Source organism: Colletotrichum orchidophilum, assembly GCF_001831195.1.
Source record: "Colletotrichum orchidophilum strain IMI 309357 chromosome Unknown Scaffold_3.1, whole genome shotgun sequence".
Taxonomy (NCBI): Eukaryota; Fungi; Ascomycota; class Sordariomycetes; order Glomerellales; family Glomerellaceae; genus Colletotrichum; species Colletotrichum orchidophilum.
In genome coordinates this window covers 427,993-455,758 of record NW_019172959.1, presented here as the reverse complement: position 1 = coordinate 455,758, position 27,766 = coordinate 427,993, and the positions used below count along the sequence as shown (strand labels likewise).

Here is a 27,766-nt window from a genome sequence, read left to right as displayed (position 1 = left end):
CCAGGCTCTCATGCCTTTGTCTTGTCAGTCAGAACCCATGCGTCCTCCATAAGTACACGATCTTGGCAGTGCCATTATTAACACTAGGTTACAGCATCGAGCCTCTCCCTTTCCCCATGACGACGTTCTCTTCGCCGTTCACTCTCTCTTTCTTTCTCTCTCACACTCACACATACGGGAGGGCTCAACTGTGATTAAACACTAGGCTCATTGGAGCTTGGCCGCGTTTCTTTCGGCCTTGTTCTCTTTCCACCACTTTGCCTCGCGCTTCAGCGCGTATTCAATCCAAAATCTCGCACTGACACCCCATATTATAATCCACCCAAACAAGACGCCCAACGTCGTGCCAAATGCGCGTTCAAACTCCAGATTCCAAATGATGGCGGCGACGTAGCCAATGAAGGCCGAGCAGCCGCCGATCCAGAACAGAGTCAACTCGAGAATCATCTTGCGGAACATTATCGACTTGTCGTACCGCTCGACGTACCTTTTGCGGAATTCCCTATTCTGCGCTCCGTCGACGGCAAAGAAGTCTTCTGCGGCGTAGTAGACAATGGGCTTGAGGCGCGTGCCCTTGGGATCCGAGTTGATTTTAAACGGTATCTTGATCGGGATCAATGTCGCAAAGGCGATGACGTCCAGTACCATGAACATGAAGGCGGGAGCGTAGAGGTACAGCCACTCGACGACCAACGGCTCATAGACTGTGGTCGAACAGACAAAGGGGACCAACGCGGCAATCAGGCCGAGTGCGTATACCCAGGTCGTGGCGTCCAGCTCCCACCAGTGGTTGGATAGCAGCGGCGCGCACTCCTCGTAGCGAGCGATGAGTCGGTAGACGCGGACAATGAGGATGTAAACTTCGCCGAAACCGAAAGCAATGATGGCAAACCCGAGAATCCTACTCTCGACCGTTTGAACAGGAGGCAGACCGCACTCTACGCCCGCGTCATAGGCAGGCTGACAGGCGGCGCGACGATCGTTTCGCCGCGCGCGGAGCCAGCTATAGTAGATGCAGACCGGCAGCGCGAGATCGAAGAAGAGAATGACAAAGGGGCCGATGGAGATGGAGATGTGTTCCGTCCAATCGACGTACTTGGTCAGGGGCTCGAGCTCGTCGTCGTCGGGGGTCTCGCCCGTTCCCCCCAGGACTCCTGCCGCCGCTGGATCAGTTGTTGTCTTGGGCATGCCGTCTCGACTGAGCATCAGTGCCGTGCTCTCGCTGACGGCCGTGATCGTGGAGTCGCGGAATGCCTCACGGTTCTCGTCGCCAGGGGCACGCTCCCTGGCGATCGCCGCATCCGATGCCGCCGTCGGGGCATCGGCCGTACCTCCGCCGGCCGCGGCGGCCTCATTGGAGCCTCTCCTGCTGCCCTGCTGGGAACCGGCTCGGCTGCCCGCTGGCGACGGTGCCTTGTTCGACGGCGCTCTGCTCCCTTGTTGCGATCCTGCGGCGACTGCTGCCCGACTTCCCTCGCCCTCCACCGACGGTTGCCGGCTCGGTACCTTTTGCGAAGGGGGCTTGCTGCCGTTGTCTCTTCCGGCATCCTCGCTAGGAGCTCTGTCTTCGGATGGGTGGCTTTGGCCCGAGTTGGAGGTACTGGGAGGCTGCTCTTGCGGCGCGTCTTCGAAGCTTGCCTTGGACGATGTTATTTGCTCGCCTTCGTTGTCGCTAGTAATGTCAGCAGCAGCAGCCGCAGCTGCGGCTGGCTCGTTGCTTCCCGACTGCATCGAGGCAACGCTGCTTATGCTTATTTTCCAGAGAGGACTAGGTGAGTGAGCCGAGGAATGAGGGAAAAGGAAACAAAACGAGTGAAGTAAAGCTCGTTTGCGCGCGCCAAAAAAAGCAACAGCGTCGACGACAGCGACAGAGAACAAGTAACTTTCGATAGCTCGGTTTGGGTGACAGCAGAAACCAGAGCTCTTTCTCGCCTTACCTCGACCACTCCCACCACACGAAGCGGCGGCCAGCTACTTCATATGGAAAGGTGTTCACTGGGCAGAGGTGTGTGGTGGCGCGGATCCCAGGCGCACGTTCGCCCACCGTCGCAACACGAATCATGAGGGCAGCATGAAATGCATCGCGACATCAGACGGATGCCTGACCGGCCGGTCCCTGGTTTCGAAAACGTGCCCAGGTGGTATCTGAGCCATTCCATAGGATGTTCCTTTTCGGGCCCCGAGCAGCAGCGGCCAGCGGCGGGCTGCCAGCAAGCAGCAGTGTGGTAACTGGTCCTCGGATTCCTCGACGGACTGGCGGAGGCTCCTTGTCCTGCGATGCCGTCCAAGTCGCGCGTGACTGGCACTGGTCACAATGTGGTGTTAGCTTGTGGTGTTTGGCATCTTTCCTCCTTTGCAAACTTTGGCCGGCATTAACCCAGAGCTTCACCTCAATCAGCAACGCCCAATGCTCTGGGCTCTGTTCGTTCGCGTCTAAACCCCCTTCCACCCCCCTTTGGTGTATTAGGAAAGGCAAAGGAAAGTCACCGAATGAAAGGGGAAAGGAGTGGTGTTGAACTGAAAGACATGACAAGACACTTGGTGTCGTTCCCCCCCGCTCCCCCCCCTTTCTTGAACAGACTTCCAGGCCAAGACCTCTCAGTTCTGTGAGACATGAAGTATGTTTCCCAGGATACTAGCCAGACTCGGAACATGAACTTTCGGGGGATTTGGTTCTCCACGATCGGCGACGGACTCCGTTGCGGAAGATATCGATTAGCTCCCGACACAGGGGCCGACCCTGGCGTCGGCCTCCCTCCCACCGCGCAATTGCAGCTTGACCCAGCTCTCTGCGATCAACTTTGGCCTTGCTGAGAAAATGACCACTTACAGCTAGAGATGGTGGACAGCCGGCGTCCCCGGGGTTCCCTTGCTCTTGACTCGAGCCAGAACCGTTGTCGCTCGGTTGCGTTCAGTTCTAGCGTCAAACGCTAGTGCGGAGTCAAGTCCGGACGTCAGAGCACATAGAAACGTAGTAGATAGCATGGCAGAGCATGGCAGAGCACAGAGGGAGCACGGCGGAGCAACGCATGCACGCCGTGTTCAACTGATCAAGGGCATATTCAGCTGAGGATCGTGAGAAAGAGGGAGGAAGCTCTGGCATTGGGGAGGGCACAAGTTGCATATAGGCCAGAGCTGAGCTTGACCTTTCCTTTGCCTAACAGAGCTTCATCCCAGAGAGCTGGTCCAAGTCCTCCCTTTTCTGCAACCTGTGGTAGAGACGCAGGATCAAAGCGCAAAAGATCCATGTCCCCTCTCCCACGTCCCATTATCCAGTTTGCTCCCCCAATTCTGCATTTCCCCATTTTGCGAGACTCTCCCATGTTTCCAGTCATTCAATGCAGGCATGCCATGGCCATTGCATGCGCCAAGGCTCTGCTCTGCGCTATCGACATCCTTTTACTAAGGCGTTTGCGGTCTGACCTTTGAAGGATACATTTGGTCTTTTACACCGTTTAGGAGTCGATACCCGATCGATATTCCATGAACCCGGCTCATCTAGGCCCTTTCACGCCCTGCTTGCCCCCCTCTTTCCCACATTCCGGGCCACTGTTTGACGAGGCCGAGTTGCCAGGCCGAAGCGTAGCTCTGGGGTGCGCTAGTTTCGAGCCCTTTCAACTCTGGGGGCCTGGCCGAATTAAAAGGTTTTCGAAAAAGGGATTCTGGAACTGTCGGACAGAATCTCGGACAGAACACGCAGATACAGTATCCGATTGCCCGGTCTGCCCGCGTCTGCCTTTTCAAAGTGTTACATTCACACGATCGAGCCTGTCGGACCACGGGATGAGGGCAAAATAGCCGGCCTCATTCGACACGCAGCATATCCCTCCTACCCATCCGTCCCCCATCCATCCCCCCTCCATTTCGATCTGAACTGGGGGTTGATGTCTTGATGATACAGGAGAAGCAACATGACTCTCCTGCCATCCAAACGCAGCAGCCCACTCCTCCCCTCCCTTCTCACGTTTATGACTGGAGCTGCTACAAATCGCCCGTCGCCGGTCAAGGGCGCCTGGGCACCAGAGTTGTCCAAGGATACGTTGATCAACCCGTTGCAGGGATTTCTCGCAGCCTCCCATAACTCCACTGAAAGGAATCCTTGGGGCATTTCAACTCAAGGTCAATGGCTCTCATAGCTCACTTCCTCAAGGGCGCCCGTCCGTGGCTGACGGGCATCCTTCTCGCGGATCCTGACCTGCCTTGCTGAGCTGCTATGGATAACCCAGGTCAGACCAGACACACCGCCATCCATCACTCCATGTTGACATGCGCCACTTCCCGCGTGCCATCGTCTCCTTAGCCGCCGGCGCCTACGACCTGTCAAAGAGTCATTCCCGTCAGACTACCCATGCCATATCTGAAGCCCCGTCACTTTGAGGCCGAGCAACATCGCTCGCTGCAAGATGCAAACTGCCCTCGCCTCCGGCTTTGTAGACCTCGCTTTCCAAGACCAGTCTCACCCATTCACCACATGCCGAATAAGGCGCCTGCCAGCCTACCTGCACATGACGGCCCGCCGGATCGCGACGTTGTTCGCATTCCGTACTATCAGATGCCCCGCTCCGCTTGGTCGAGGAATGACGCAGTAGATGCCGCTTCCGAGCCTCCTGACTTCTCACAGATGAATCGAGAAAGATTCCAAACGCATTCCACGGAAACATCGAAGCGAGAGTTCCCTCGACGCAAAAATGAGGGCATTGACCTGCCCCGCTGGCTAGCTCCCTTTCTTCTGTTCTTTCGTTCTTTCTAGATCGACGGTAGAACAAGCGGGCTGTGTCAGATCCTACTCCTAACCCACGCGATTCATGGAGACAATGCTGTCAAAACACCCGCTGCGCTAGGTCCGTCGTTGCATCGTCTAGGCTGAGCTGCAGCTGGCACGGCCTCATGCGCTAGACTATTGGGGATTGGCGAGAACAGATTTACTCGGATCGGGCACCCACCGTGAATTGTGGGTTCGGGTTGAGATTGACGTTTTTCGCGAGGTAAATTTCCTAGTCAGGTCTCACACGTGAAGTGGGTAAGACTATCCTGTTTCCTTCATCTCTGAGATGGTTCGTCGCTTCACATGGCCACCCCATCGCACGGAGCAGGCGATGCTAGCAAAACACATGTCTAGACGATAGCGCGTGCACGTCTGGAGCGTGCTTAGTCTCATTCACTACTGCAAGGCAAGTAGAGAAGAGCCTCGAGGAGGGGGGAGATCTATCGGCCGCCCCGACTGCGAAGCGTTTCATGTCGGTGATATCAGGGGCTTGACTGAATCGGAACGGAACGAGTCGCTGTTGCACGCGGGATGTAACCTATTTCTAGTTTGGAGAATACGGGCCTCCTTACCACAATCAATCCAGATCCCGTGTGTCGCAAGATGATAGCTGCCCGCGGACTTGGCATTCCAAGACGCCCTAGGGATTTCTGGAGGGCTTCCTGCAGCCCTGCTACTTTGAGAGACAGTTCTGCAGATAATTCTCATGGGTAACTTCTCTATGGGATAGAAAGTGTTCAAATCGGTACTGAGAGGGATGAAAATGTTTCTATAGGATGGGAATTGCTTCTGGGGATAGTCGTGTTATCCAACAACGGCCCTCTAAGTCATGCCTTTTCCTCTGACGCATAATTGTGCACAAGGGGCTGGAGAAATAGCAATTTGCAGGCTTCCTGTATACCCGGGCCTCGAGAAAATGGTCAATTTCGATGGAAGTCGAACAGCTTCAAGATCTACCAGTCTGCCATGATCCTAAGAAGTATTCAAGATCTGCAACCCGTGAGATATAAAGCTATTCCCCTCCGTGCTGGAAATCGACCGAAACACTGCACGCAGTGAATTTATGAGATTATGAGAGACTGAAATTTGAACCTTGGCTTATAAGGACTGTCTAGAGAACCATGGATGCTCTCGGAAAGGATTGATGATGGCTTTCAGGACTCTATGACCGCCTATAGTTCCCGTGTTCTTAGTCCAGCTGGCGACACTTCATTTCGTCAAGTTCGTTGGAAATGATGACTCCGACGAAATATTCGACAAATTCAGCATTGTATTGGCTTTAAAGAGACTAAGAAGAGAATAGAACTTTTGATTGATAGGCGAATGGAAGCAATGTGGTAGCTTATTCTATCGTGTATATAGAGGGAGAAAATTGTCCAGTCACAGCTCACATGCTGACAGTCGTAATGAAAATACGCATGAACATGTCTTCACGAACCATGACATTCTCATCGATAAAGTGAACGTGTGTAAACGTACATGTATGCTGGTATTCTGTTTCCATATGCTTTCCTATCGTGTAAGTTCGGATCCTTGAGCGAAATCATAAATCCTTCCAATATTTCTTACGTTTAACACTCTATTGCCTGTCCTTGCCGAGCTTGGTCTTGATTTCAGCCACAACAGCAGCGGTGACCTCCTTCGTCGTCGCCTTGCCACCAAGGTCGGCGGTGACGACGCCGTTGCCAGTGACGTTCTCGACGCACTCCATGAGTTGCGTCGCCGCCTCCTTCTCACCAAGCCACTCGAGCATCTCGGCGGCAGTCCAGAAAGTTGCAACGGGGTTGGCGACGCCCTTGCCGGTGATGTCAAAGGCAGAGCCGTGGATAGGCTCGAACATGGAGGGGTTCTTGCGGCTGGGGTCCAGGTTGCTGGTAGGGGCGATTCCGATGGAACCGGCGAGGGCAGCAGCCAGGTCTGAGAGAATGTCGGCGTGCTGGTATCATTGTCAGTCTTCTTCTTATGCCATCACACAACGCGGACAGGTACTCACCAGGTTGGTGGCAACAATGGTGTCCAAGCTCTTGGGGTCGAGAACCATTCTTGTGGTCATGGCGTCGACGAGCATCTTGTCAAGGGAGACGTCGGGGAACTCCTTGGCAACCTCGTAGACGACCTCGTCCCAGAGAACCATGCCGTTGCGCTGAGCATTACTCTTGGTGACAAAGGTGAGGAGCTTGCGAGGACGGCTGCGGGCAGTCTCGAAAGCGAAGCGCATCAAACGCTCAACACCGTGGCGAGTAAAGATGGAAACTTCAGTGGCGATTTCCCAGGGAAGGCCGCGGTGAGAACGACCACCCTGGCCGGCGTACTCGCCCTCGCTGTTCTCGCGGATGATGACCCAGTCCAGATCGCCCTCGGCGCAGTTGCGTAGGGGAGACTGCGTACCGCGGAGAACACGGGTGGGGCGAACGTTGGCGTACTGCTGGAAGGGCTGGCAGATTGCCAGGCGAAGACCCCAGAGGGAGATGTGGTCAGGGACATCTGTATTGGTTAATGTCGAATCTGTCGAGCCGGGGTTGAGTGTGGATCATTGGAGGGTTGCATACCGGGAGCGCCGACAGCGCCGAAGAGGATGGCATCGTGCTTCCTGAGCTGCTCGAGACCGCCGTCCGGGATGTACTTGCCGGTCTTCTTGTAAGTCTCGGAGCTCCAGTCGTAGTCGGTGAAGTTGAGGTCGAATGTGCCGAGAGTCTCGGACAGAGCCTTGAGGACCTCTACACCGGCCTCGATGACCTCCGGGCCGATGCCATCAGCCCCTATGGAGGCGATGCTGTAAGACTTCTGGGCGGGGAGCGCGCTTGGCGACATCTTGAATGGTTGTGAAGGGGGTGGGTTGGGTGGATGGGCCTGGTACTGATGTTACGGCGATATGAGGGGATGAAATGGAGGGGCAAGGTATGTTTCCTTCCCCTTCGATTGTTAAATAAAATCTTGAAGATGGTGCTGATGACTGTGTTGCAGTGTATATCAGAATGCAGTGAAGTTGTCTTCTTTTGTAACTGTCCGACTCTCGCCGACAACGGCTAGATCACCGTCTTCGTCACACTCCATCTTCGGGATCGCGCCGCAAGTGTCGGGACTTTGTGGAGTTGGGGCTAGTAGTGGAGGCGGCGATCTGGGGTCCGGGTAGCGGCGTTAACAAAGTCCGCTGGTGAAGTTATGTCCGCGGACAAAGTCAAGTCCGCAGAATTATCATTCGACGGTGTAGCGTTATTTCTCTTCTGCCTCGCAAGCACACAGGATCAGCCTTTTAATGCAACTCAACTGAATCTGAAGTATCCATGAGCAAAGTATTTTGCAAGCTTTCCCCGCGTTTGAAAGCATATCAATGTGTGTCGAAAGGTGATTTTCAACTGTCAAGTTTCCCCGTCGCCAGATGGTTGAGTGCCAAGGTAATATTTCACCATGACTCAAATACAGCTTCACATCAAAATCCGCTGAAGTGATAGCAAGTAGGTTGTTCTTTCTAACTGACAATAGGTTCTAATGCAAGCCCAAATTTGAACGAAACACAAATGTTCAGTGTCTTCAACTTTGTGGCCGCAGTTGGAAACATTTGCAGCCACTACTACAACACTTAGAGTCTTAATTCCAGCTGTTTCAACAACGCTTCAGACAAATCATCGAAGATACGACCACGTAGGGTCTACAGATGGATCAAATTGTGCCGCAGACAGGAACGGATTGTCAATGGCACCAAAAGAATTGGCAAACAGCTGGTCATACCAGACCATGAACTCCTGGCCCTCGCCTGGTGCATTCTCAGATGTATCCATCGCGGGGAACGACGTGATACTCAGATGCAGGTAGGAATGCTGGCTGTCAAAATTGGGAGACTCCTGTTGCGTAGCTGCCTGGAAGCCAGACTGAGTCCCGGGCGTGCTAGCGGCCCACGCCGCGTTGACCGATGGGCCCGATGCTGGTGAGGCTTGGGTGGGCCATCTACCAGAATGGTCTTCTGGTCCTGAAAGTCCGTCGCCTCGGTTCTGTGACCAAATTGTATTGTCCGGTGTGACTAGGCCTTGATCATCTGGCCGACCCGAGGATGCGGCGACAGATGGGGAGAATCGGGCTCGTAGGCTGGATCCAGTCGGCTGTGTATTGGTTGAGTCGGATCTTAGTCCTCTGGGTATGTTGGAACTACTGCTTGGTCGTGCTGTCTGCCCAAGGTCTGTTCGAAAATGGCTATTTGGTGCTAGATTGCTGGTGCTCGGCTGTCGTTGGAGCAGATTATTCGGTACAGACAGTTCTCTTACGGCAGCCGTGAGCTCATCGACAGCTGAGAGACAGTACTCGGGCCAGGATGTGTCGCGAGAGGCGATATGACGAAGAATATCCTTGCCTGATTCAACGTGTCTGTAATAAGATGTGTGATTAGTCTTCAAGACTGCTATTTTACCAGGGTGTGTGAAACACTTACTTCAGCGCGCTTGACAAAGGTAGTTGCCGTTCAAAGCCAGCATATATGAGAATGAAGGCACTGATCCACACCGCCCATGTGAATGATGGCTGAAGCAAGGGCTCAAGCCAACAGGCGCTCGTAGGGTCTTCTGGGATCTTGTTCTGGCTATGATGCCTTTTCAGGGCAATGAAGATGGATTTCGCCGCAAAGATGCAGTTTTGTAAGCCAGTCGAGTACGCGGGACTCGAGGGATCGGAAGTCAGCATCGGTCGGTTGAGAGATATCATTGACTCGTATTTCAGCAGGAGCAAGAAAATCCGATGTCTTGCAGACATTGGTGGTTGAGGTGCGGTTTCATCATGCGTATGCTCGTCTTCAACCGCGTCGTGGATTTCGTTTGACCATTTTGCCAGCTCTACTTGAACGTAACTAGCTCGATCTGCGGTATCATCCCGGGAGTGTATTGATTTGTTCCTCAACTCCAAAATCAGCCCTCGTATGCGCGCGTGCTTTACAAGGTAAGTGAGTAGTTGCAGCCTGTCATCGTCGGGGTGGGTAAGAGTTCCGTGCTTTTCTTCGCCTGGATAACACACATCGACGTCGTCATCCCGGATGTCCAAGGGAAGGCCAAGGGCTTGGCAGAGAAATCGTTCCGTGCAGTATATGCACCAAAAGACGCGTCGGCGCAAATGTGCCTCTTCTTTGGTGAAAAATGGGTATCTCAACGGACACCGATGTAGGCCGAGGTGGAAGGCCATCCGAACTATCAAGCCGCCTAACCTTGATGCCGAGTTCAATCTCAGCATGGAGACAAGGAAAAGCTGGATAGCAAGTGCCGCTTGTGTAGTTTGGATCGAGGCCGGTTGGTAGAGGGCGAATTGAGACGCCGACATTGCCTCCTCGACTGTACGAAAAACGAGGGACGCTGGAACTGGCTGGGCAAAGGGAGCTTTTTGGCGGCTGTCAGCTAGAGAGATTGACAGTATCGACTTGACGATCGAGCGCTCGAGATGGCTGAGGGCAGCCACCCCACCAGCAGTGACTTTCTCAAAGAGTTTCAGCACATCTAGGGCGCGGAGGAAAGGAAGTGTCGGGTGCCATTCTTCAAAGTAGCTTTTGGACCAGTCGACAAGGTGCTCAAAGGAGGTGTTGAGTTCATTGCCCTCGGGCTCTGATATCAGCTCAGAGCTTCGCCAGAGGTTCTGCTCGTGGCCATCACGGGATGATGTCTCTTGATGGAGCTGGTCGTCTTCCCCAGGGACTAGATCGTTGATGTTGTTAGACTGGGATGTCCTGAGTGCGGACTTGCGGGCGAGCCTCACGTAAACACCCCGGATAAAGTGAATGCCGCTGCCACTGCCGACGAAACGAGCGGTGTCATGCTGACCCGTGTCTCGCATCAAGCCATACTCGCGTGTGGGACGATCTGTAGAGCCCGAGTACTTCCGTTTGCGTGAGTGGATAAAGTGCGCTGGGCTGAGGGTACCCGACTCGGAGGTGGTATTGGGCGACTCTACGGCATCCATTTGGGGTGAGAGAAGATTTCACCAAAGAGGAATGAAGATCCTGGGGGTTTGATATCCCGTCTTCAGTGGATGGCTCGAAGGACAGTGGGGACCTGAAGCATGATGCGATATGGAGAATGGAAGTGACAATTAGCGAAGACAGACTTCAGAGACTTCATATGTCCCCCGCCGAGGTACAAGGAGAGTAAAGGAAGAAAGGAAGGGCGGTCAACAGATGCTGTTGTGCGGATGAGAGTGCGCCAGCTGTGCCAAGGCTGAAGTGAGCTCGGCCAACATCAGCCTCTGGTATATCTGGAAGGGCGAGGGAAATGGGAGAGACGAAAAAGGCATCGTTGTCCGAGAAAGGAAAGTAACGAGAAGCTGACGCGCCCGCGTCGGGGCGACGTCGGTGAGGGCGGGGCCATGACACGGCACCTTCCGGCGGGTGGGGCACCGGCGGACAAAGAAAATCCCGCAGCGCCCATGGAGTTTTGTTCCTGAACACCAGCTTTTTATGTCCGAGATCCTCGATCGACCAGGGACGCGAACGACAACGGTAGTAGTGGCTCTTCAGTTCAGAACGAATTTCTCTTTAAAATAATCTGTAAGAAAAAACAAAGGAACCAAGCATGTCCCACAACAGCAGTGAGATAGAGGGCAATGTTTTGCAGAGCCCCATCGCCTGCGAGTCCTGTCGGCAGAGAAAACGGCGGGTTAGTCAATTATGTCCCTGGGCAATGTTCATCTCGGCAGTTGACTAACACCGTTCAAGTGTGATAGGAGGTTGTAAGTGGCTCCTGACTCTCCGAGAGGACCCTTGTCGGGCCAAGTCCTGAGACTTAATATTCCCCGCAGTCCATTCTGTCTGCAATGCAGCCACGAGCCTGAAAGGTGTCAATACCCAGAGCAAAGCAAAAGGTTGGCAACCATCCATAGTTTGATTTCTAGAAATGTTGAATAACAATCAGAAAATCTCAGAGGAATTCCCAACGGATACCTCAACAAGCTAGAAACCCGACTCGCCGAGACTGAAGCAGCTCTCTTCCGCGTGCTCTCAGGGGCACCTGACACCCGAAGCTTCGCCTCTGCCTCCTCACCTACCATCCTCCCACAGGCTGCATGGACACCGAGACAAAACAAGGTCGACCGTGTCAAAGAGTGGGATGGCCTCCCGTTGCAGACACCTGATGACATCCAAGCCTGGTACCGGTCAAAGGCGACAGAGCACAATGACCCTGCCATTGACCTCCCCGCTGCGAGCCCTCAATCGCCGATCCCGACAGTATCAGATTCTCTGTTCGCGCCTCCTTCTCCTTCTCCTCCTCCTTATCCTCCTCCTCCTCCAAGAGACACTGGCTCTGTGCCGGGCTCATTATCGGACCCCCAGAGCACTTCAGACGCGGTCATCGAGCCTCAACCTCGGGCTATGACACGAATAATCTTAACACCCGTCAACAGACCATCGTCTAGAAGCCTCAGCAAGGCCGAGGAGTTGTCCAAGTTGCAGCAGAATCTCTATTTCTAAAACCAGACTGAGAAATCGAGAATGACAATATTTGCTTCCAAATATTGCAAGATCAAGGCTTGTTCCAAGCCGAGGCAGCTTCACACGGCTCGGGATGCGGCAAGAAATGATGCCGCGTTGATCTCGTGTTACACCAACCTGGAAAATGTCTACAAACGCGGAAATGAGTAAACCGTCAACGCGTCGCCTACTCGCGGCTTTGGTCCCAGCAAGAAAGACTTCCCCGCCACGGCGCCGAGCTACCCCGCAGCCACCAATTCATTCCGCGGCGGCCCGGTGCCCATACCTACCCGCTCGGCTTGCGGCGGAATTGCGGAATGGCCCAATTCCAAACAGCAATGACCTCAGGCTGAGGCCCTGAGAGCTCCAAGCTTCAAGAAACGAAACCTCGTTACGAGAGCAGCTGCTCATTACCTACTGTCGTGTTGTTCGTCGTCATCATCACCACCACATTGAACAATCACGATTCACTGCTCGTGCCTTTCCTACGCCCCGTCACAATGGCAAGCTCTCAATCTTGGGTCTCCGTGTCCCCCCGAAGCCACTTCTCGTTGGCCAACATCCCCTTTGGCATCATCTCCACAAAGTCAGAACCGACTCATCGCCCTGCGATCGCCATTGGGGACTATGCTCTAGATCTCAAGGCCTTTGCAAAGGCCGGCGGCTTCCACGCCCTGCCCTCAATCCAGGAACGCGTCTCTGTATTCTCATCAACCACACTAAACGACTTCGCCGCCCTGGGCCGGCCGGTCCACAGAGAAGTCCGAACATATCTGCAGTCCATCCTCAGCGAGAACACGCCGCACGCCGGCCTCCTCAAGGACAACGCCGAGCTGCGCAAGACAGCCCTGGTTCCCCTCTCCGAGATCCAGAATCATCTGCCCTTTGCCATTGGCGACTACACCGATTTCTACGCCGGCAAGAACCACGCCTACAACGTCGGCGTCCTCTTCCGCGGCCCGGACAATGCGCTCCAGCCTAATTACCTGCATCTCCCTGTCGCGTATCACGGTCGCGCCAGCAGCGTCGTCGTCTCCGGCACTCCCATCCGCAGACCGTGGGGTCAGATCCTGAAGGACCCCAAGGCTGAGCCCAAGGTGCCCGTGCTTGCACCCTGCGAGAGGTTGGACATTGAGCTGGAGATGGGCATGTTTCTCTGCCGGGAGAACAAGCTTGGTGAGCCGGTCCCGGTCGACCAGGCAGAGGAGCACATCTTTGGCTACGTCCTCATGAACGACTGGAGCGCCCGCGACATTCAGGCGTGGGAGTACGTGCCTCTGGGGCCCTTCACGGCAAAAAATCTGGGCACAAGCATCAGTCCGTGGGTGATTCTCGCGGACGCCTTAGACGGCTCCAAGACAGCTGGCATTGAGAACAAGACGGAGCTGCAGCCCTACCTGCGCGAGAGCAAGAAGAACAACGTCCTGGGCGTCGACTTGGAAGTGGACATTATCAGTACGTTACCAATTCAATCCCCTAAACCCTTGCAGTATTGCAGATGTTAACATATCTGGCAACCCCCTCAGCTGCCAACGGAACTAGGACGACAATCAGCCGCACCAACTCGAAGAACCTGCTCTGGTCGTGGCCGCAGATGATTGCGCACCACACCATCACCGGCTGCAACCTGCGACCGGGTGATCTTCTCGGATCGGGAACGATTTCCGGCACGGAGCCCGGCACGGAGGGCAGTATCCTCGAGCAGACGCAGGGAGGCAAGCAGGCTGTGAAATTGAGCGGAGGTGAGGAGCGCAAGTTCTTGCAAGATGGTGATACCCTAATCATCCGCGGCTGGAGCGGCCAGGAGGGCGCGTTGGTCGGATTTGGTGAGGTGTCTGGCAAGATTGAGGCCGCGTTGAAGCTTTTCTAATTTCGTCAACCATGCTCGTCAACCATGGTTGAGGGAATACACGCATCAATTATTCAAAAGCTTTTGTGTGTAATGGTTCCTGAATATGAGAAACATGATCAACTGAATGGCGTGAATGCAGACAATTGACTAACTCCGATATCATCACGACTGAGATAGATAGTTTACAAGTCTTACTTCGTCCTCAGTTCATCTGGGGTGTCCGGCTGGTTAAAGTAGTGCGCCTTGGCAACCGCTGGGTGGTCCTTCAAACCCTCTGCAACCTTCCTGATGGTCGGATACGCACTCACATCAACCCCAAACCTTTCAGCATTCCAATACGCCGGCAGCAAAGCCACATCCGCCAAGGAGATATCGTCGCCAACAGAACACTTCCCCGCCCACTCCTTTGCCACAGCCTCGTACGCCGCAAACCCATCAGCAATGAGCTCGCGGTTCCACTGTTCCGCGTTTCCGCCCATCGCCCGCACCCGCCTCATGATGCGCATATTGGTCACAGGCTGCGTGTCGCAGGCGATGATGTTGACCAGGCTCCGGACCACGGCGCGCGTCTTTGCGTCCTTGGGGAGCAAGGGCGTGGCCGATGGGTGGGTTTCTTCGAGGTATTCAAGGGCGGCGACGGACTGGGTGACTTTGAAATCTGCGGCGGAGCGGCTTATGAGGAGGGGGACGCTGGCGGAGGGGTTGAGGGCGCGGTGGGTTGAGGAGAGGTGTTCGTCTTTGAGAAGGTTGGTTGGCACCGTGGTGTAAGGGATGGATTTCAGATTCAGGGCGATGCGCAGGCGGGCTGAGCAGGAGGAGCGGAAGTAGGAGTAAAGGATGTAGTCTGAGTCGGCCATCTTGACTGGAAGTTTGAGTAACACGTATTGACTGAATATCTGTTTCTTTGGATTCACATGGGCAACTTCTCCAGGAGAGGCCAGTCTGATGGCGCATCTGGACTCGGGCTTGGTCTTATTTCGCTCATGTCATAGCCATTATACCACCTAATCATAGCAATTCCGCCTGCTAGAGGAAACTACTTGATGTAGGAGAGGCGTCGGAGAACCGCTCCTAGCCTTCCTGTGCCGAACGGGATGTGCTCGGACAAGGAGGCGCACTGCAGGCACCTGGGAGGTTCCTGCGGGGAAAATGGATCTCAGCGGCAAGCCGACTGCGGGGAACGGGTCTTAAGCATCGTGTGAGAACGCTATGGGATTGAGACCAGTGATTGGCTCGTCGTCCACACTCCGGGTTTCTGCTCATGGAGAGGGGGCGGAACCGCGGAATGGTGACGGCTGGCTAGGACAGCGCAGGTTCAGTTCCGCAGCCCGACTCATCCTCGGCACGTAAGGTATGTAAAGATTGAATAAAATTTTGGAACTAGCACGGACACTCCTTCAACTTGATTCGGTGGGTAACGAGATACTTTGAAGGAGTGGAAGGGTGATGGGAAGTTTGTGGATCGCATAGTATTCCCTGGCTAAGAATCATGGCAGATTCACAGCTTCTGGTGAATCATAATGTCCCCTGAAGTACCTATCAAAGATGGTACTAGGGTATTTATAATAATGTTGGCGCAAAAACGTCGCCGTTAATTGTGGGCAGCAATTAACGCCATGCACAACATTGTGACACATGTCAAATGACACATGCCAATATCACTCCGCATTTGGTGGTATATGACAACGGTCACAAACCGGTCGGGCTCCAAGCTTACATCGTTAGCTCACTCCTTTTTGTTTTCATAAGCTAATATTCTGCAAAAATAGAAATACAAAGACAAATTACACCCTGAGATAATTTAAAAGCAACAGAGTATCGCTCTACAATGTAGTTTATACATGTAGTTTTGTTATTGTATGGGGACGGTCATCCCACAACTATTCAACAGGCAATAGTAAGTGAGTAACGTAGAGTATAGATGGTAATCGAAACATATATGCGGACATAGGTAAGTAACAGAAAGCACAGCAGTTACGACGCCACAAATCTTTGTTATTTATGATGTATGTCTAACAGAATCATGCATCCTCACTTCTATACAGGATCTATCTTGACTGCTCGTCTGAACTTTGCATCCAAACAGTTCTAACCTCTCCTTCGAAGACCCTCAAGCTCGTAGTTCAGATCCAAAATCTCATCAGACTGCTCTTCGATCCTGTATTCCTGCTCCACAATTTGGCTTTCAGTGTCCTCAATGATGAGCAGTGTTGCAATATTGGCACATATCGCCGCGAAGGCACCAAGTGGGATGCTGGACTGAGGGTAGTACGGATAGATGGGCGAGCTTGCTAACAGAGTGACGAAGGCTAGAATGACCAAGCCATTGAACGTGATGGGCCACTTAGTCTCGATGCCCTTCGGAGGCTTCCCTTCGCCTGTGAGCCAACCAAGAGTATTGAACCACTGCATCAGCTGAGGTTTCACAATGGCGTATAATCCACCGAAGCCCAGGAGTTGCTGGCTCAAGGTCGAGTGGAAGTTGCTGTCGTACATCGGAACCCCCTCCGCGGCCTCACAAAGGAACGTTGCGAGCACTATAAAGGGAAGGGATACCACCACAAGCCAGGTCACCAAAGAAAGGCCAAGGGTGCGCCAAAGTTTGGGCTCTTGGGCTGCGGATCGCTTTTTTGATGCCATGTTGTTGCCTCCGCGGCCCATTCGTCGGGGTTCCTTTTGTAGCTTCTTGGGACCGTGATCGGGGCCCTTCGCTTGTGCTGTTCGTGGCCTGAGCTTGCTCATATCGATCGAAACGACCTCGATGGCGGAAGAGATCGAAGGTGTCTTGAAGATGCCGGGCTCGGGTACAAGTGAGCGCTTTGCTATAGACTTGATTAATCCGAGAACTCTTTGTGGTGAAATGAGATGAGACAAGCTTCAGCCATCGGGTGCGACGCTTACCTTCCTCATCCCTTTCCAAAGCGGTGATGGTGTTTCTGCAATCCTCTATTTTCTTATCAAAGAAGCCAAAGGTTGCTTCCAAACTCTGGCGCAGCTGTTCCATGACCTGGAGAGGAATTTCTCTTTCAACGTCTTCAGTCATCTTCTTGAGCACCATCCAACTCTCGCGGGGCTTTTGGAGACCCGTTTGAAATGCTCCAAGCCTATCGCGTAGTTGCGAAAGACTTGTATCATCTTTCCAGGCATTGAATGCCTTACTCCAGTCATAGTTGTAGGGATAATGAACCAGGGTTTGGTTCTCCAGTAGGAACAGTGCATGGTCTCCACGAGAGGCATAGTTGTACGACTTGAAACTCGGAAAGAGGTCATCCACGTCCTTCAACCTCATAAAATCTCTGAGTAAAACATGGAGTCGGATGACAAGCTCAGGTTTGTACGCTGCTAGAAGCAGAAAAGCAGAGTCTAATCCACATGTCGCCCAAGCTCTATCCCAGTGATTGACGAGTTTCAGGGCGAGCACAATGTCAATATCGTGCTCTAATTGGTAGTGTTGCTGAATAAACGCCGTCGCATTGTGTTGTAGAGTCTCGGCGGAAGACTTGAGAATGTCTGGCTGGTCTATATCAGCGTAAAGGAATGGAAACGACTGGCGGTTTGCCTCGATGTCGACGTTGTGGGTGGCAGTGCGAAAGCTTGAGCTGGCGTCGTCCCAACCCAGTAGAGCGGGGAGCGGATTGGCTGTCGCCTCCATCATCTGAAAGGTAATGCTGTAATTACACGGCACCCCGGTGCTCAGAGATTGCTGAAAGTTCCCTTGGCGTAACCTTTCGGGGATTTATGTGCCCCTCTAGTCGTCAAGGCGGACTACGAGGCATCCCATGAGTTGTGTAATGGTGTGCCCAGCCGGGAGCTTGCATGCGGCTAATGCACATGGGTCGACAAGCTGAAAAGCCGCTCCAGTTAAAATTCGCAGTCTTTGCTAGTGCCGACATCGATCCAGGGTCTTCAGGCACTCCGATATCTGCTGGCACAAGATGATTCGTATGTATCGCAGCTCGTCTGCAGCCACCAGAGCACGCCGCCTCGCGCTATCTTTCGTAGGAGAGCGAGGCGCCTCATTGTTAAAGCCTCGCTCCCTGAAGAACAGTTTTGATTGACTGCCAGTGAGTCTTGGACATGTGCCCAGCCTAGAACGTGAAGTGAAAACTGATGGGCAAATGGATGCATCGCTAAATGCCAAGAGAGCAAAACGCGAACACTTTGAGTTTGGCGTATCGCCAACGAAAACGGTTCTTTGAAAAGGAGAAAACGCGCATGCTGAATTGTGCTACGATCGCGGACGTATAGGGTGAGAACATATCCGTTGTCAAACGTCCTTTATCCGTGCAGCGGGCTTTAGTAAATGAGGTTGCCTGTTTACGCTTCGAGAGAAGAAAGTTTAAAAACCTACACGAGGGAGGGATTAACGGAAATTAGCGTATTACTCAACCTGAGAACCGCGCTAACACCATGTATAGATTAAATTTTCTGTTTCAACCCCATCGGAGATTGTAACGAAGATTGATTGCCGCCGGGAATAATTGCAATGCCACTCTCAAGAGACATTTGGACACAGTCTGTTGCAGGCTGGGGCCACAGCCCACAAGTTCCAGGCCCATGGAGTTCGCTGGAGTCACCATCCTAGGATTAGTCTCGATTAACCTTCCTCACCTGTTTGTCTATGCTATACGCCTGTTCTTGGGGATCCGTCATCTTTCAGGGGTATTAACTCCGTTCATATAAGGCTATTCGTCCATCTCTTCCTCTTCCTACCGCAATCCGTGTACCGTACGAAGACAAAGTAGTCTTACCTTTTAGTCTTGACAGCAATCATCCGAGCTTCAACTACCTTAGCCATCATGAAGGGAGTACATACAGCTCTTGGTGGCGTCGTTGTGACATTTATTGCTCTGGTCCAAGGAAATTCCGACATCGTTTCTCTCTCTACCAATGGTGCAGCCTATATTCAAGAGGCTAGTGCCACTCTCATTCTCCCCAAGCTTCCTAGCTCCGTCTCGGGAGATGTCTCCATATGGAGTGCCATTATGATGGAACAGCATGCGTACTTCCTGCAAGGCGTTACTTCCAACTCCCCTAGCGGGTAAGTTAAGATGAAAGATCTAGCTATCACGTAATGGTATATAACTGACCGCGAGCTTTGGAGGTCGTACTGCAACAACGGGGGAAATAGTTGGTGCAACTTCGCGTTTTCCCTGGTTGGTAAGTACCTCGGCCCATTGTGGTTAAGTTGCGCCCTCAATGCACTGAATTTAATTTGTTTCTGTGGCTTTATAGGCATGACTCCTACGGCTGGTGATCCTGTCACTGCTTCTCCCGGGTCCACAATCAGAACGCACTGTGAGTCGACTCAGCTTTCGCGTCGATGACGCTGCGACTAAAGATGCCCGTAGACAAGTTGAACTCAGCGACCAACCTCTGGGACCAAAACGTTTATGTAAACGACAAACTCGCCTCTTCTGTCTCATCCAGTATGTTTTTGAACGGTTGCTGACTGGTTTTTGTCAATTGAAAATCTGACAGAATCTGTGCAGGCAAAGGACAGAAGGGAAACCTCTTTTACATCTCTATTGAATGCGCGTCTGGCAGCTGCGCTGCGCACCCCGCTCATAGTGAGTACACTAAGTCTTGGCCGAAAGATGGAGCGACTGACAATCACACAGGCTGGGAGGATATCTCGATTGTGCTCAGTCAGGCCGACAAAAGTTTTGGGCACACCGGAGGTTGGAAGTATGGTGCTACCGGCGGCGAAATGTCATCCCCCGACGGTGGCAAGACTTGGAACTTCAGCACCCTCAATGTCCCAGCGCAGAAGGCTGGATGATATTTCGACTTCTAGGTTTTCATTGATGGCTTTTTGCCTGATGTATAAATATCTTCCAAGACAAGAAGAAATTGTAAATACATTACTGTTGCACATATCCCTTTACCGTCGTAAATTCAAACATGGTTCAATCGTATACCAAAAGAAAGAGCCTCGCAGTGCAAGATTTTCCAAGTTGGCATTCAATTTCTGGGCGACGTAAGCGTCCACACTGCTTCTCAATACTTTTATAGTCTCCAGACACGGCAAATACAAAGCTGCCTTACCTGCCAGTAATACCAGGTCGTCGAACACTGCTGCGTTCGCAATTAGGTCTTGGAGCCGACAAGTGACTACCATATGTTTGAGCTTCACTCTAGCTGGAACCTCGCTACCTCAAATTTTTTCAGCCACTTTATCTAAGCATCATTAAAAGTCCCTGGCATCCGTGGCATGCGAGTTCGCCATCTGTAGAGGTACTTAATGCTTGCTTATATGGATAGACCTTATGAAATTTGACTCGCGGTGTTGCCTTGCATTTTTCCTGAAGTCCGTACTAATGCTCCCGGCCTCGTTGTGTTTTCTTAGGATTGTGCAACTTTGTCTATGGACTTTTTAGCTAGAAACCTGCTTTAAACTAAGAGAGAAGCGGATCGTTTACAATACTGGCATCTTCTAGGACTATTAAGTTAACTGTATCCGTATCCGAATATAAGAGATGTGTTTTCGCCCAGTCGTTTACTCGGTAGGGAACGCTGGCACTCATGTATCGTTCATGAGATATTCGGGTAAACCTCGTGTTAGACGTTGACTATCCGAGACCAGAGGCACATGGCTAGGACCTACAAGTACTGTTATCAGGGCAAAGTGAGAAGTCAAACCAGATTTGGCCAACTATTACAATGCACTCAATCTTGTGAATAAGTAAGTCTTCGATGAGAATCATCATCCAAAAGCCCCAGCACTGAGAATCCAGTCTCCAGATTCCCCCTCCAAAGTTCTCACCACCTCAGAACTGTGATTAGGCACATGGCTTGTCCACCATTGACAGACACCGGCTCTTTGCCACATGTCTACGCTCTTTGAAACCACGGACTGACGACTGAAGGGAACAAGCAGGAGACCTATTGGCATCCTCGAGCTTGCATGGGATGCCCCCCCCTCGGGAAGACCCAGAAGTAAGACCACCGCGTCTGGATGTTTCTGGCTAAACGTAAGGGCTTCTTCGCGGGCAATGTCAGGTCCATGAACAGCGGTCCAGTTTTCCAAGCCATCGAGGTCGATGATGCCGCCTCCCCATCCTTTATCGCTGTCCCAAATCTCAACCAGCTTGGTGAACTTGCACGTCTTGCCATTGAAGTAACCCCAAGTAATTCCGTCGAGAGCGATGGTTGAGAGTTGGGCTTTTGTTGAAATGTCTTCAAAAACCGACTTGCCGTCACCATATGTGTGGTTGACGAGATGAAGCCGCCTCGTAGGTCGAGAGTCTTGAGAAATTCTCCAACCTTTCCCAACCTGTGGAAGACCTTCAAAAACATGCATCTGGCTCATAACAGGCTCACGGATAAGGAGCTCTTGACCAAGCTCATCCTCCAGCTCTTGGAGGGGAATTTCAACGTTGGGGTTGCACCCCGGCTTTGACTTTCCCAGACGGAACCCAAAGACTTGCATGATGCCATAGACGCGGTCTGTGACGCGAGTCGTCGTTCTATAGCGGGCAGCGCCAAGCAGAGTGATTGGTAGAGTCGATCGAAGGCCGACCATACCACTGCGCTCGAGCGACTGCTTCAACGCTAGCAAGTATCTGTCATCTGGTGCAATGGTTTGCGGCTTCTTCTCATGTGCCGTCACTATGGTTAGCATGTGGTCGCAATAGTCGATAAAGTAACTCAGCAACATAGGATCTTTTGCGGGGGTTTCAATGTCGGATTGACTCAGGAGCTCTCCCTGTCTGGTGATGAACATCGCTTGGGGACAGAGATAGGCTTCCTGCAACGTCCAGAGGGACGAAAACCATGGATCTAGGCTGAGCTGTTCGATCTCCAGCCTGTTGATATCTAAACCTCTCCGGACCTTATCTGCACCGCTCTTTGCTTCGGCTCGTGATGGCTTGGCTAATTCCTGGTGCCGCCCCGACTGCGATAAGTATTCTTGGCGAGAGAGCTTCGTCAACCATGCAAACGTGTGCGTGGCCCCCCTGAAGATCTTCGCTTGGCGACCGACTTCTGAAGCCATCTCCACTGAACCACGAGTCTGGTCAATGCAAGCAACATCGAGCCAGAGGTAGTTGATGGGAGGCAGTGATTTGCCGGGATCATTGAAATCTAGGTATTCATCCTCGTCAGCACCTCGACCATGCAAAGGTAGTGTTTGGCGCGTTTCTGCGCCCAGTCACTGCTTACTTTCGATTTCGGCTGAAAGTTTTAATGCCGACCCCAAAATGTTCTCCATTTCAGCAGTAGAAAAATGAGCTGGGTCTACTCGTGGCATTTCCCAGGTGACGCCGTTGACAGCCAGTCCCTTCACCTCTGGATGGGTCGGGCCCTTTAACCGCCATCTGCCCCAAGTGTACGAGATTGCGATATATCTCGGCTCACGATCGCTTCCGTAACAGTTGCCAGGCGTCCAATGCACCGATATCATGGTAGGTATGTGAAGTAGCCGGCGCGGCCAGGTGCAATCATCGTCGAAGTCAGGCATGATGTGTATTGAAGTTGAGGGTAATCTGGTAATGCTTCAAAGTTTGTGGTTGTCTCTGAAGATTTCCCCCTCTTTATACCCCTCTTTGTGATACCATCTTTTGCCTCGACTTAACGTGTTGTGGTCCGCAGTATTTTTCGCTGTGCCGGACGCCTATGAATGCAGCCTCACGTTTTGATTGGTAGAACATTGACAGCTAGCGTGCTGATAGCGACATGTACTGGGGGCGGCATGTTTCTGACAAGCGACATATTGGAATATTAGAAGAGGAGGTATCGCGGGAGGAGGGCCCTATTTCTGTGAAAGCCATGGCAAGAATACCAAGGTCTGATGTAGATCAGGAACTTCAGAGGTTTTGCGGCAGATATGGTTGACTAATTTCATATCTATTTAGATAGAACCTACCTCAAACAATGCCGACGCAGTTGCAGTTGCAGATTCTGTTAGCTAAGTAGGTAAGCTTCCCAGAAATGCGCACATTTCCCTTGTCAACAAGACAATTCTCTTTGAGATAACAATAGTACAACGGAAAATTGTAAGGAAAGGGCTGAGCGCTTGCTTGACAGACCCTAAATGAAGACTGCTATTCCCGCAACTGTTGACGGGTACGAAACCAACTAGAAAAAGACCTGAGCTAATGCTGCGTTCATCTCAGTCATAGTGATTCTTGACCTCTAACCCCTTGTACTGGAATGACGTTCCTTCGCGCTTATCAAGCACCTTTTTGTGATGCACATCCTTTACCCTTGCCCGCACGTACTCCGTCCCGGATGGCACTGGCCGGCTCAAGTCCCTGTCTTCATCTCTAATCAGACCAAGGCGATCCAGAAGAGGCGATGGCAAGGTCCTCATCGGCGTGTGATCGCCCGGCCGACTGAAGTACAGAAGTCCAAGGCGGGGAATGTTGATCTGGTCCGTTGGAGGCTTTACTACACGGTGAATTGTAGACTTGATGAATCCTGCTCATAAGTTAGGTCAACCATTTTGACACAGATGAGTCGGAAACAATACGCACCGTTGGTGAGGAACGTCAGGGTGTCTGCAGCATTGCATGTAATCCCACCCTCCACGGGCTTCACATATTTCCAATCTCCCTCTGGCGTCTTGATTTGCAATCCGGCAACGTGTTGGGAAAAGAGAAGTGTCAAGCTGCCGAAATCCGTATGGCCACCCGTCGAAAACGCTTGTGCTTTGTCCCAATCCTCCTCAGTCCGAACATTGTAGATCATGTACCGCAAATGATCATCCGATACTTGGTCATAGGCATGCGCGTCGGCGAGGTAATCCTCTGGGAGCTCCAAGATGATGGCAATGAGAACAAAAAGCTTTCGTACGACTTCCCAGACGTCGCGGTGGAAGTCTCTAATCTCCTCCCAATTCTCTTCAATGACTCGATGGCGGCCGACATCCTTCCACGCTGGGATGTCCTTGTGGATATTGAGCTGCCGCCTTGATTAATATCACGTTTATATCCATTTTGCCATGATGAAAAGCCGTATCTTACCATCTCGATGTTCTCCTTTACCCCCGTATCTCCGAGCCATCTCTCATTCTCCCGGTATCCAAAATACTCACCTTCTGCAAAGTTGCATGGGTGCGTCCGCTTCTCTTCCAGCGGCTCTTTGAAAAATGTGTTCCCGATGCTAAATTGACGTAGCACACGATCATCATCGATGCCGGTGCCCGTCACGACCCAGAACCCCACTCGTGCGATGGCATCGTAGAGTTGTTTTGCTAGTTCCTGCTTGACACCTGGCTCATCAAACCGTGAAAGATCAATGGTGGTGAGAGGCGCCCAGTCTAGATCTTCTCTTGTCGGCTGTGGTCGAGACCAGGGTTTGACAAGCAGCTTGCCGGTGTTTGAGGGTGGTGGTGAGACTGCGGATGGAGCCATGGTGTTGATTGTTGTAAATAAAGCGCGAGCGAGACAATCGCTCAAAAGATCGTTTTGCCGATAAAAAACTGTAGACGCCTTAAAGAGTTCCGTCTTAAGCTTGATAGCTCAGTGTTGCTCACGCGGGGTCGGCAACATGATCGGCCATTGCGTGCTTAGGAACCCCAACAACGTGCTCACCCTATCCAGCCAACGATATTATCAAACATTCGCCGCTAAGATATCGGACTGTCATCCTTCACATGATGCTACTCAAGACGTGCTTAGAGGCTAGAAAGAAGGACGGGGTAGTCTTCCCCAAAAGTCGGACATAATACGAGAGATATTGTTACCGCGCCCGATATCGAAGGCCAAAGATGAAGGATGGCAGGCATATTCGCTTGGAACATAATTGGTCGAGGCCGCATATCGCAATCCTCGTTATCATGTCGTGATGAACGGCAAAGTTGAAGTCACCATGAGAAACTCCCCGCATCGGGCCATTGTGTTTTGTGTTGCGTTACTCTGTGCTCGAAACAAAATCTTTTGGGTACTTAGCACCGGAAACTCCTATGGGACAATGTCCGCTGTATCTTGGCTTCCACCAACCGTTTTCATAATTCCAGCTTTCAGCCCATTCGTATTCGTCAGAAACAAGAGTGGAGAAAACCAAGATGTCGACGACAAAGGATCCAATCGATGCTCTGGCCTACGTTGTCAACCATACACAAGGAGTTTCCGAAAGAACAGCAAAACCAGAAAGCCTAGAAATGTCCGACCCCGAGACCGAACCAAGCAGTGATCGTCCCGAATTCGAAAAAAGGCTTTTGCGAAAGATTGACTTTTGGCTCGTGGGCTTCTACTCACTCGTATACATCTTCAGGGTCATCGACAGCGCAAACTACTCCAACGCCGCCATCATCAACCTCGAAGCCGGCACCGGCATCAAAAAGCAGCTCGGTCTCACGCCGTCGCAGTGGGCTTGGACGCTTTCCATCTTTTCTTACAGCTACCTCATCTTCGAGCCCACCAACACGATCTTGTTGAAGCTGTTCAGGCCCTCGAGATGGATGTTCATCCTGATCATGGCGTGGGGTGTGTCAGCATGCTGCTCCGCGGCGGCGACCAACTTCTCGGGCATGATGTGCGTCCGCTTCGCCATCGGCATGGCCGAGGCGGGCTTCTTCCCGTCAGTGTTGTATCACTACGCGTTCTGGTACGGGCCCGAAGAGATGCCGCAACGCATCGCCTTCTTCTATTCCGTAGGCCAGGTCTCTAGTGCGCTGTCTGGTCTGTTAGCATACGCTATCTCATATATGGATCAGCTCGGCAATGTGTCTGGTTGGCGGTGGCTGTTCATTCTCGAAGGATTGCCGGCTATCTTGCTTGCGTTCTTTGCCTTTTGGCTGCCTGACTATCCGGAGTCGGCCAGGATGTTGAACGAGGAGGAGCGGCTGTATATGAAGCAGAGGCTCGCCAGCACGGTACCAAAGGGAGAAGCACATTGGGACTTCAAGTCTCTGAAATCCATGGCCAGGGACCCAACACTCTCTACTTTCAGTTTGTACTGGATTTGTCATGGCATCGGGGGGTTCGGGGTTGGTTTCGCTTTGCCGACTGTCATCTACCAGCTGGGCTTTACTATTACGGCATACTCTCAGTTGATGAACATTGTAAGCCAAAGTTCCGTCTGGAAGATAAGGATTCATGCTGATTCACCGTAGCCTCCGTACGTGACAGCTTTTCTACTCCTCAATGTCTTGGGCTTTATGCTGCAGAGAAAGTGGATTAGGCCATGGATGACAGCTGTAGGAAGTAAGTTACCTCGAGAGAATGTCCAGAACTAACATTAAGCTAACCGACACAGTCGAATCAACGATTATCGTCTGCTATATAATACTTGTCTTCGTCGAGAACCCAGTGGTGCGCTACATCTGCTTGATCGTGTCTGTGGCATGTGCTGGGTGTGCGTACCCGGTAATCTGGCCCGAACGCATCAGAGCACTGGAGGGAACGGTGGCCTCAGGAATCGGGATTGGCCTGACGAATGCCTGCGCACAGTTTGGGTACGTTCAATGAGACTCTATTTCCAAAAGGTGTTTGCTGACAGTTGCATAGCGGTATAGTTGGCCCACATGTTTTCAGCACGGTGTTTGGCCCTCGATATCGCATCTCGTATGCGGTAAACTTGGCGGTGCTAGTGGTTGGTATCTGCTCGATACTGGCTAGCTGGGTGCTGGTTGTCAAGAAAGACAGAAAGCGTCTGGACCAAGTCAGACAAGAGTAAGCTCCAGATCCATGCCTCCAATTGATATGGCCCATAAGAAGTGCGCCTGTAGGTGTCTGGGTTGGCAATAAACTTGGGCCTCCATGGATAAATTGACATGATGATGTGCTTAACTTTGCCGATAACACCTGGCAATAAATGAGAAATCAGAGAGTTGAGAAAGGCTCCATTGTCTCTCAAAGATGGCGAAGTAAGATATCGAAGATGTCTCTTGAATTTCCATTATCCAGACAAGAAGACGCCCACCGAATTGTGCCATCTCGATGCGGCCACCATTGGGAGGATATCATATAACCAGTCGAGGCTATTTTGAGGTCTTGGCAATGGTGAAAGAGGGCAGAGGGTGCAGGGATACAGGAAAAGGGAGGGGCGTCGGGTGAGGAGCAGGATATATGGAACCGAATCCAACGAGCGAAGAACGAGAACGGTCAAAGCTCGTATTCTGGACCGTCCAGTCATGTGTAGGCTCATAACGCATCATAGAGGGAAACTGTCCGCCAACAGGGCTGTCTACTCGGTGTAGAATCCGGTGCAGTCCTCGATGCCGTGGTGATGTGCGGATTTCGCGGCGCATTGTAGTGCCAAGTCAATAAGTCAAGTTTGAGTACCTTGATGGCCCGGCCCGCCTCTTCGCGCCTGGGCAAACTCGGACCGGACATGGGTGGTGCATTACGAGCTCACAATAAGTAGGGCCACTCTTCGCGTGTTTGAACGTATGGGATGGCAAGGCGATCCTTGAAAGTCGGATTGACGGTAAACAGAATAGGGCATGTTATCATATGCCAGGCATATGCCAAGTTGAAAGGGAGGGGTGAGATGTTTCTGTGGATATCCTGACCTGACTTACATGGCGTCTTGGCGAACTGAGGTGAATTCAGGCGTACACAGCAAACCGACCAACCGCCATTCTAGGAGGATCACTCAATTTCAGTAATCATGTTTCTTCTTGCTAAGTATTGCTAAAAGATATCTTGATGCACTTTACGTTCCTAGGGTTCGGGAGGTTTCCTTGGCGGTTGATACATGTAGCTTATTCCCCCGAATACAACACCACTCTCAGAAATCTCACTTCACATTGTCCTCTTTGCAGTCT

The 27,766-nt window shown here is 52.1% G+C and overlaps 11 protein-coding genes across 11 annotated transcripts; 4 read left to right on the top strand and 7 right to left on the bottom strand.

Moving 5' to 3' along the window:
* Positions 1-207: 207 nt before the first annotated feature.
* On the bottom strand, positions 208-1,731 carry CORC01_00540 (uncharacterized protein; the record flags this gene model as incomplete). The annotated part of the gene is made up of 1 exon (XM_022612197.1): positions 208-1,731. The coding sequence occupies one exon, from the start codon at positions 1,729-1,731 to the stop codon at positions 208-210; it is 1,524 nt and encodes a 507-aa protein (XP_022481336.1).
* Positions 1,732-6,344: 4,613 nt separating this feature from the next.
* Positions 6,345-7,576, bottom strand: CORC01_00539 (tartrate dehydrogenase; the record flags this gene model as incomplete). Its single annotated transcript, XM_022612196.1, has 3 exons — positions 6,345-6,701; positions 6,759-7,249; positions 7,315-7,576. 3 exons carry the CDS (start codon positions 7,574-7,576, stop codon positions 6,345-6,347), a joined length of 1,110 nt encoding a protein of 369 aa, XP_022481335.1.
* Positions 7,577-8,388: 812 nt separating this feature from the next.
* Positions 8,389-10,696, bottom strand: CORC01_00538 (fungal specific transcription factor domain-containing protein; the record flags this gene model as incomplete). Its single annotated transcript, XM_022612195.1, has 2 exons — positions 8,389-9,124; positions 9,189-10,696. The coding sequence occupies 2 exons, from the start codon at positions 10,694-10,696 to the stop codon at positions 8,389-8,391; spliced, it is 2,244 nt and encodes a 747-aa protein (XP_022481334.1).
* Positions 10,697-11,304: 608 nt separating this feature from the next.
* CORC01_00537 (uncharacterized protein) lies at positions 11,305-12,200 on the top strand (the record flags this gene model as incomplete). The annotated part of the gene is made up of 3 exons (XM_022612194.1): positions 11,305-11,388; positions 11,448-11,461; positions 11,654-12,200. The coding sequence occupies 3 exons, from the start codon at positions 11,305-11,307 to the stop codon at positions 12,198-12,200; spliced, it is 645 nt and encodes a 214-aa protein (XP_022481333.1).
* Positions 12,201-12,601: 401 nt separating this feature from the next.
* CORC01_00536 (fumarylacetoacetase) lies at positions 12,602-14,070 on the top strand (the record flags this gene model as incomplete). The annotated part of the gene is made up of 2 exons (XM_022612193.1): positions 12,602-13,655; positions 13,727-14,070. Coding segments are annotated over 2 exons (1,398 nt in total), but the record flags the coding sequence as incomplete, so codon positions are not given.
* A 173-nt stretch (positions 14,071-14,243) lies between these two features.
* CORC01_00535 (maleylacetoacetate isomerase) lies at positions 14,244-14,909 on the bottom strand (the record flags this gene model as incomplete). The annotated part of the gene is made up of 1 exon (XM_022612192.1): positions 14,244-14,909. One exon carries the CDS (start codon positions 14,907-14,909, stop codon positions 14,244-14,246), a length of 666 nt encoding a protein of 221 aa, XP_022481331.1.
* A 1,231-nt stretch (positions 14,910-16,140) lies between these two features.
* On the bottom strand, positions 16,141-17,707 carry CORC01_00534 (uncharacterized protein; the record flags this gene model as incomplete). The annotated part of the gene is made up of 2 exons (XM_022612191.1): positions 16,141-16,874; positions 16,954-17,707. 2 exons carry the CDS (start codon positions 17,705-17,707, stop codon positions 16,141-16,143), a joined length of 1,488 nt encoding a protein of 495 aa, XP_022481330.1.
* Positions 17,708-18,851: 1,144 nt separating this feature from the next.
* On the top strand, positions 18,852-19,834 carry CORC01_00533 (uncharacterized protein; the record flags this gene model as incomplete). Its single annotated transcript, XM_022612190.1, has 6 exons — positions 18,852-19,093; positions 19,157-19,212; positions 19,288-19,350; positions 19,404-19,481; positions 19,545-19,622; positions 19,674-19,834. The coding sequence occupies 6 exons, from the start codon at positions 18,852-18,854 to the stop codon at positions 19,832-19,834; spliced, it is 678 nt and encodes a 225-aa protein (XP_022481329.1).
* Positions 19,835-20,758: 924 nt separating this feature from the next.
* On the bottom strand, positions 20,759-22,513 carry CORC01_00532 (uncharacterized protein; the record flags this gene model as incomplete). Its single annotated transcript, XM_022612189.1, has 2 exons — positions 20,759-22,137; positions 22,216-22,513. The coding sequence occupies 2 exons, from the start codon at positions 22,511-22,513 to the stop codon at positions 20,759-20,761; spliced, it is 1,677 nt and encodes a 558-aa protein (XP_022481328.1).
* A 651-nt stretch (positions 22,514-23,164) lies between these two features.
* CORC01_00531 (2OG-Fe(II)oxygenase superfamily protein) lies at positions 23,165-24,407 on the bottom strand (the record flags this gene model as incomplete). The annotated part of the gene is made up of 3 exons (XM_022612188.1): positions 23,165-23,472; positions 23,529-23,955; positions 24,018-24,407. The coding sequence occupies 3 exons, from the start codon at positions 24,405-24,407 to the stop codon at positions 23,165-23,167; spliced, it is 1,125 nt and encodes a 374-aa protein (XP_022481327.1).
* Positions 24,408-25,060: 653 nt separating this feature from the next.
* On the top strand, positions 25,061-26,673 carry CORC01_00530 (high-affinity nicotinic acid transporter; the record flags this gene model as incomplete). Its single annotated transcript, XM_022612187.1, has 4 exons — positions 25,061-26,059; positions 26,111-26,201; positions 26,254-26,452; positions 26,505-26,673. 4 exons carry the CDS (start codon positions 25,061-25,063, stop codon positions 26,671-26,673), a joined length of 1,458 nt encoding a protein of 485 aa, XP_022481326.1.
* Positions 26,674-27,766: the final 1,093 nt, after the last annotated feature.